Source organism: Lampetra planeri, chromosome 44, assembly GCF_965212315.1.
Source record: "Lampetra planeri chromosome 44, kcLamPlan1.2.h2, whole genome shotgun sequence".
NCBI lineage: Eukaryota > Metazoa > Chordata > Hyperoartia > Petromyzontiformes > Petromyzontidae > Lampetra > Lampetra planeri.
This window is the reverse complement of record NC_136150.1, coordinates 4,329,435-4,336,782: the sequence shown is the minus strand read 5'-3', so window position 1 is coordinate 4,336,782 and position 7,348 is coordinate 4,329,435. Positions and strand designations below refer to the sequence as shown.

Below are 7,348 nucleotides of genomic sequence, written 5' to 3'. Positions count from 1 at the left end.
ATGGTGGGATTTTAGTGTAAAATAATGACGAACAGTACTTTTTCTGTGTCAGCTCTCGCGTTAAAAGATTGCTTTTTTCCGCTCGTGGTTGTTCACCAGCTTCAAAAAGCACTTTTATGTGCGAGTATCTAAGCTCGGTTCCCTCCTCCTCTCTTGCACACCGGGTACGCAGTGCATTTATTTTTAACGTGCACATTGAGACGAGCGGGAGCAGAGCGCTCACCTGCCGGAGCTGTCACCCCCCCACAACCCCCCACAGCGACCAGGCAGGAGTACCGCAATTGAAATCATCTCTTCTACAATTAGCACCAAAGCCAGAGCAACAATTATTCAGGCAATAGGTTGAGAAGGGATCGGAAGACCCGGTTTAAAACCCGTGATCTCGTCCGATCCAGACAATTCCACAGCACCAAATAGACCCCAGAGACTGAAAACTGCAAGCAGCTCCATAAATTAAATTCAATCCACTTCACCCGAACCGATTCAATTCATCGCGCACACCTCTTCCGTAATTGACGGCACAACTAAAAAAATAATAATTCGAGTTCGTTAAGTACAAAACGGAGAAACAAGACAAAATACACAAACGATGACAAAGAAAACCATTTCTCAAAGTGAGTCACAGCGGTGCGACGTGATCGTAGCAAAGCCCTGAATGTGCAGAAGCGTCCGCGCGAGGTTTGGCGCCTCCCGTCGCTCACAGCAGCATGCGGCCGTTCTTGTGGAGTTTGAGGATTTTCCCCAGACGCTGTTTTGCCGTCGCCATCCCTTTCTTAGGACGTTTCAACCCTGTGGAGATGGACAAAACATCGTCGTCATCGTCATTATCACCATCAATGCGATCATCAGATATGGAGTCGATAACACGACTGGAATGCAATTTGGGAGTAAAAAAAACATCAATAACATTTCTATTTGTGAAGTGCTACAAATATAAGCCGAATGGAGGACATTGCAGCCAGGAGTGCAACAGGCAAACTCAAAGACGTGCAGTGAACAGAACGATGGGAAACAAGACAATACCACCCCCTCCATTATCCTACGCACGAGCCAGCCAGACCCTGACCTACCTCACCAGCTCTCCCCCTACCACCTAAGCTGTCTAGCTTATACATACTAGCCATACCTAACCCTAACTCGCCCAAGCCGTCCCTAACTGTGTCTCTAATTGTAACTAATCAAACAGACCTTGGCAACAGCCCTATCTCCCCTTACCCAACTAGCCTACGAAACACTAACCAGCCTTTATCACGAACCCTGCCCCGACCCCATAACAGAACTAGCCTCACAAACATTAGCTCTACCATAACCCTAACAACCGAAGGCAACCTGCCCATATAACCCTAACTCTAACTCCATCCGCCTAAAATCTCGAACGTCATCACTTCCGTCAGCGAGCCCTTTTCCCTTTGCGTTCTCCTTCCACCGCCGGCATTCCAAGGAGCGCGCAAAGCCTCTTGTGCAAAGCCCTGAAGGTGCGCCGGTGTCATCTTGGTCACCCCGATTTCCCACGCGGCGCCAGCACTCACCCCTGTCGGTGGGGCTCTCCAGTCCAGTGAGCAGCGCCGTCCTGCCATCGGCCGTGCCGCCGCTACCCCCTCCCGCCGATGACGAGTCGCTGTCGTCCTCCACGCAGTCTGGTGACCGCTCCCGGTCGGCGCTGCCGGTCCGGCAAACTTGACCCGTCCCGTCCGACAGTGCGCGGTCGGGGTCCCACAGCCGAAGCCTCTTGACGGGCGGCGACAGCGGCAGTTCCTGCGCAGAGGGAGCGGCGACCGTGCCCGTTGTGATGCTGTGCTCAAAATTGTATTATTCACCTTGTGTGACACTCCCCCTTCCCCCGCCAGAAAGATTACATTTTAACAGAACTTCTGTAAAACCATTCATGTGGAAGAGTTGAGATTTTTTAAGACAAAGGCATCTATAGCCCACTGTACAAACTGATGTCTATTGTACTCTAGACAAACAATTAGCACTTAAAATTAATGTGTGAATGCATTATTCAGTGTTTACATGTTATAGTCTTCACTTTAAACCTCAAATTGTTTTGTTTGGTCCTCTCTCACTGCCAATAACAATCTGCCTACCTGTTCTCCAACCCCTGAACTATCTGTCCCCCACCTACTCTGCTCTCCCATCACCAGGCAGTCTCACGCCCCCTTGTGGTAACTCCGGTTCAATGGTACAACACAGGACAGAGTAGCGTCAAATATCCGGTACTGGCCAATGGGGTGATGATCACTCGTGGTAGCGTTATGGGAGCTGTTGAGAAATCTGAATTGTTTACAGCCACTGCTGAAGCGGATTTTGGAGTCTAAATATTGAAGACAGCCAGTACCTGCACAGATTCCAATGCTGCACCTAACCCAAACCATTAATGATGAACCTAAAACACCAACCCCTAACTCCTCATTGAAAACCCCAACCCTTCACCCAGAACCCCCCACCCTAATCCATAACCCCGACTGCTAATCCATAACCCCACCCTTCACCAAAAATTACCAACCCTTCACCAAAACCCAAAACCCCCAACTGCGAACCCATAACCCCAACCCGGAGGTGTTAGGGGAGTGGCAGGGTGGGGGTGATGCCCACCCCCCCCCCATACTATCATGAGATAGTAGCCAGGCGAGGTGCTGGATCTCTCACCTGGGTGAGGCGGCACTTTGCCTCGGCCGTCCTGAGCCCCGCCTGCAGCGACCAGTCGCGGCGCGGCGCTTCCAGTTCCAGCTCATCTGGTGGTGACAAACGACAACGTTATGTACCGCCAGTGACAACAGCGGAAGAGACCCATTCACGTATCCAGGAAACGCTTCGACTTGGGTCTCGAGGCAATATATTCAATTGGCTCCTGCTGCATTGGGAGGTTTGCATTAGAAAAATGTGAAAATTACTCGTAAATTACCTTAACGGGTAGAAGCAAGTAGCTACGTCATCCCCGGACTATTAAACTACTGCGACTATAATTGTCTGTGAAACATAGCACCTACGTGATGGCCTTGCACTGTAAGAACGGTGCACATACCAAATGTATGAATCTCTAGGGATGATTGGTTGATGAACGAGTAGTCTCTGCGTGTGGGAGGAGACCAGAATGCATTGAACGTCCACAAGAAGCTACAAAAATCTTAATTTTGTTCTATTTGTGACTCTCTGCATGAGCAACCAATCTCTCCTTGATTAGGAGGACTTGCAAGGCAAGATTGAAAAGCCAATATCAATCAGGCTGTTGTGTGTAAACACAGGCAATCCAATTAAGCCTTTTCCCCATTGTAAGCCTATAACTTCGCATATCAATGCCAGAATTATGGATCGCTTGGGGCCATTCTGGGCATTAGGAATGTGACGATTCACCCCTGTGGGATCGAGTCATTTTGACGATTCGGGTCTTAGAATTAAAATATTTATCTGCCATTGCGGTTCACTTAAAATCTACAACACAGTGCCTTAACCTTTAAACATAAATCAATTGGAATTATCGCTATGCGAACAGTGACATTCCGAAAGTGCAGAATTCTCAGTCCACCGCTAACCCTCCCCCCCTCCCGACGGCGAGTGGCAAGATTGGTAGAGGCGAGTGGAAGACGACGTTACCGTCTCTGGCAAGTTTCTCCCGACTGAGGCATTAAAAGCTGACACGCGGCGGCCGCTCCCGGGCAGCCGCCGACGGTCCCCGGCGATGCCCGGCAGCTCCACGGCACGTGCCGCATCTACCAAACGCTGCATCTCTCCCCCGGACATTAAACCGATGATGGCTTTCTTCGGTGCCTCGTACCCTCTGGACGGGCTTGGGAAGAGCGGCACAGCCAAGCGGAATTCAAATGCACATTTGTAGATGATGAAGAAACCCATCGAAACTGTTTGAATGCGTGCAGGCTGGAAACACAAAGAACAACACGCGAAGGTGTGCCGCTCACTAACAGCAGGCAGGCTCGACTCTCATCACGCCTTCCATGCGCACCATGTGACCACATTTATTTCTAGACCAGTGGGTCCCCCCCACCCAACCTATGATCCCTGCAAGGCCATGGGAAATGGAAACGTTGCAGATCATTGATTTGTTCACGAAAAAAAAACTAATTTTTGTTGGCTCGCTTAAAACGTGAGGATTGACGGTCGCCCGTGGGTCCATGAATGGTGGGGAAGCAGGGGTCTAACGCCATTAGCTCACTTTTAAGCTGGCGACCTAGAGACAATGGCCACATGACATGCACACAAGGCACGATGGGAGTCGTGCCTTCCTGCCGTTCGCGTGCAGCACACTTGTGCGTGTCGTTGTTCCTAACAGCCCAAGAGGAGCCGAATCGAGGTTGTTGAATTTTTAGTTTTTGGACAGCAGCGCATGGTGGCGGCTTCAGAGGAGAGAGTAACGTTCTCAGACACACAAGCAGCGTTGTGCCAGGTGGCTCTCACCGAAGAGTCGCCCTGCAAGGGAAAAACTACAAACACAGACACGTTCAGAGCGCTTGCTTTCAACTTCGAATAACGGAGTACAGCAGTGGTGGCACAGGATTTTGGGTGAGCAATGTGCGGATTGAGAGAGGGCAAAATGGCCGTGAGCTATCGTTACCTCTCGGCATCCACGTGTCTTCCCGCGACAGCGTCTCACTGATCATCAACTTCGGCTCGTCCTCTTCAGAGTCAGAAGAGGAGAACACTTGTGCAGAAAACACAAACGACAAGAGAGGGGAAGGCACAAAGAGATCGTCAGCCGAAAACACGCGTTCATTCATTTCTCATAAGTGTTTTCACTTCCAAGTGCTTCGGTTAGAAACACCAAGTCTGTGTTCTCTAGTTGCCTGGATGAAAAAAAAATGGGCAAAGTTTTGCCCAATCCTGGCCAGCAGGCTCAACAACTTAAATCAACTAACTCACAACTATGATTATTTGTTATTATTTTACTGTCAGAAACAGCACAAGCCTTTTATTGTTGTAAAGAGTCTCAATCATTCCTTGTACGATGAGCAAGGCTACTTAACTTTTCTTTGGGCAGGTTTCGCTCCAGTGAACTTTGGGAAACTGGTGTAGGAAAGCCAACAGTAGCCAACAACCAGACTGAGAAGTATACAGGACGTGGTGTGCTGGGTGTGGAATAATTTTCCAGGTGGTCGCCCTCAGACTAACCTGGCTGAAAGCAAGCCCTGCTGTAGACCATTCATGGGTCATTAAAGACAAACACCTTTCAACAAATTCTGCTTTCATTGGCCACAAAACTCCAGGAAAGATTTAATAACCATGCCCATAGTTTCAACTACTGCTTCGTGCGATGGAGTTGCAAGTCCAGCAGCAGAACATCCAGCAGCTCGTGATCATGGCATAAACGTGCGACAAAAGTGAGGATTCTTACTGTAGGCAGATTCCAACGACTGGCTGTGCTTCATCCTCGTTTTCTCCCCCACGTCAAACAGTCCCCTCAGCAGCAGCGGCGGGCTCGGGACCTTCTCTTCCGGCGCCGTGGAGACCGGGGGACGCACGGCCATGCGGCTGTCGTACAGGGTGGAGGGCGGCGGGGCTACACGGCCTAGCGCGCGGCCGTCAAAGCTCCCGGGGGGGCGGCCGGATATTGCCTGTCTTGGCGCGCCGGCTCGCGGCGGTGGTGGGTGGTACGATGGCACGGGTCTGGCGCCAGCGCCGTGGTAAGTAGCCAGCGGGTGCCCTCCTGGCACCGGGAGCGGTGCCCTGCACGAGCCGAGTGGCGGAGGCTGCGCTGTAGCACACCTCTCCGGCGCTGGGTGCCTCTCGATAGCGGCACCGCTGCCACCGTACGGGCCGTAGTACCCTGCCAGCGTGCGGTTAGCGTAGGGTGAGATGGTGCTGCTGCTGTCGCCATGGACAACGTGACCATTTGGCGCCCGCGAGACTGCTGGCGCCTCAAAGATCACGGTCCTGGCTGCCGTCACCACCGAGTTCTGCCGTTGAGCCAGGGGCCGGTTGTCGCCAGGACGTGAGGCCAGCCCGCCGTCCGACGGCAACGGTGCGTACAAGGCGCTGGCGAGGCAGTCCGCCGTTGAGTAGCGCGCGTGGGCGTAGGAGTAGCCGCCTGACTCGGGGGGCAATGGCCCCACTCGCTGCTCGTGGGGAGGGCACCAGGGCGCCGTACGGCTGTCGATGACCGCCGTCTGCGTAACACCCATTGAGGCAGCGCCCTCGGTATCGCGGAAGGGCATCGATTTGGGGTTCAGGCGGCTGTTGTAGGAGTCATCATGCAAGTTCGATCGCGCTGGAAGCCAGGGTGACGCCTGACTTACACGTTGCTCCTGCTGGTGCTGCTGGTGGTGCTGCTGGTGGTGCTGCTGGTGGTGTTGCTGCTGCAGGTGTTGCTGCTGCTGCAGGTGTTGCTGCTGCTGCAGGTGTTGTTGCTGCTGCTGCTGGTGTTGTTGCTGCTGCTGCTGGTGTTGTTGCTGCTGGTGATGTTGCTGCTGCTGGTGATGTTGCTGCTGCTGCTGGTGATGTTGCTGCTGCTGGCTATTTTGCTGCTGCTGGTGATGTTGCTGCTGCTGGTGATGCTGCTTCTGCAATGCAACATTCTCCCAGCTGGGGGGCGGTCGCGCTATCACGCTCGTCCCCACGGAAAGAGACGGCACGGGCGGTGGCGACGAGGCCACCTGGCGCCCTGGAGTCGGCGGCGGCGATACTTCCTGCCCACCGGGGGTCGGGGGTCGCGAAGTCTCCTGGGCGCCGGGGGTCGGCGGTCGCGAGGATGGGTGTTCCCCTGGCGACCCCGGCGGCGAGCGCACGTGTCCCGCCGGCGTCGAGGGCCGAGACGACGCGTGGCCGCCCGGCGTCAGCGGCGGGGAGATGGCGCGCGGGGCAAGCGGCGGGGGCGGCGACGTGGCTCGGTGGATCTCCGGCCGCGAGGATGCACCGAGAAACGGCGGCGCCGCAGGGCCCGCGTGCCTCCGGGATGGCGAGGTGACGTGGGCGCCGGCGGGAACAGACTGTGCACTGGCGTGCGAGGAGCGGCCCGCGGGTGGCAGGGATATCGGGAGGCGGCCGGGGGCGAGAGGCGGCGGGGACAATGGGCCGTGCGGTGCCGTGTGCGTGGCCGCCTGTCCAATGGGGCCCATGGGCATGTTGACCATGGCGAGCATGCCCTGGATTGCATCGACGTTGGGAGAGGTAGGTGTGGCCCTGTCCGGTGGAGGTCAAACAAAAACACGTGTTAACGTGACAATACGCATGACGATACGTGCGACCCTGCATCGATTCAAATGTATAAACAAACAGTAGAAGATAAATAACATCGTGCACGCGAGAAGAATAATTATTCGTACGGCGCTTTGTCGATCCATTGCTGGACGAAGATCCTCTCGACGCCATGTCAATCATACGGTTGTTTGACCATGCT

The 7,348-nt window shown here is 54.0% G+C and overlaps 1 protein-coding gene across 2 annotated transcripts in view; it reads right to left on the bottom strand.

Moving 5' to 3' along the window:
* Positions 1-550: 550 nt before the first annotated feature.
* The window catches only part of LOC144732842 (uncharacterized), a 65,626-nt gene continuing 58,828 nt past the window's right edge, over positions 551-7,348 (bottom strand). For both annotated transcript variants that reach the window (XM_078614468.1, XM_078614467.1), the window contains exons 17-21: positions 5,348-7,131; positions 4,571-4,657; positions 2,650-2,735; positions 1,530-1,755; positions 551-789 (exon numbers count right to left, since the gene is read on the bottom strand). In XM_078614468.1, the coding sequence (XP_078470594.1) occupies positions 698-789; positions 1,530-1,755; positions 2,650-2,735; positions 4,571-4,657; positions 5,348-7,131 (2,275 nt within the window). In that variant the 3' untranslated portion in view covers positions 551-697. The remainder of the gene's footprint in view (positions 790-1,529; positions 1,756-2,649; positions 2,736-4,570; positions 4,658-5,347; positions 7,132-7,348) is intronic.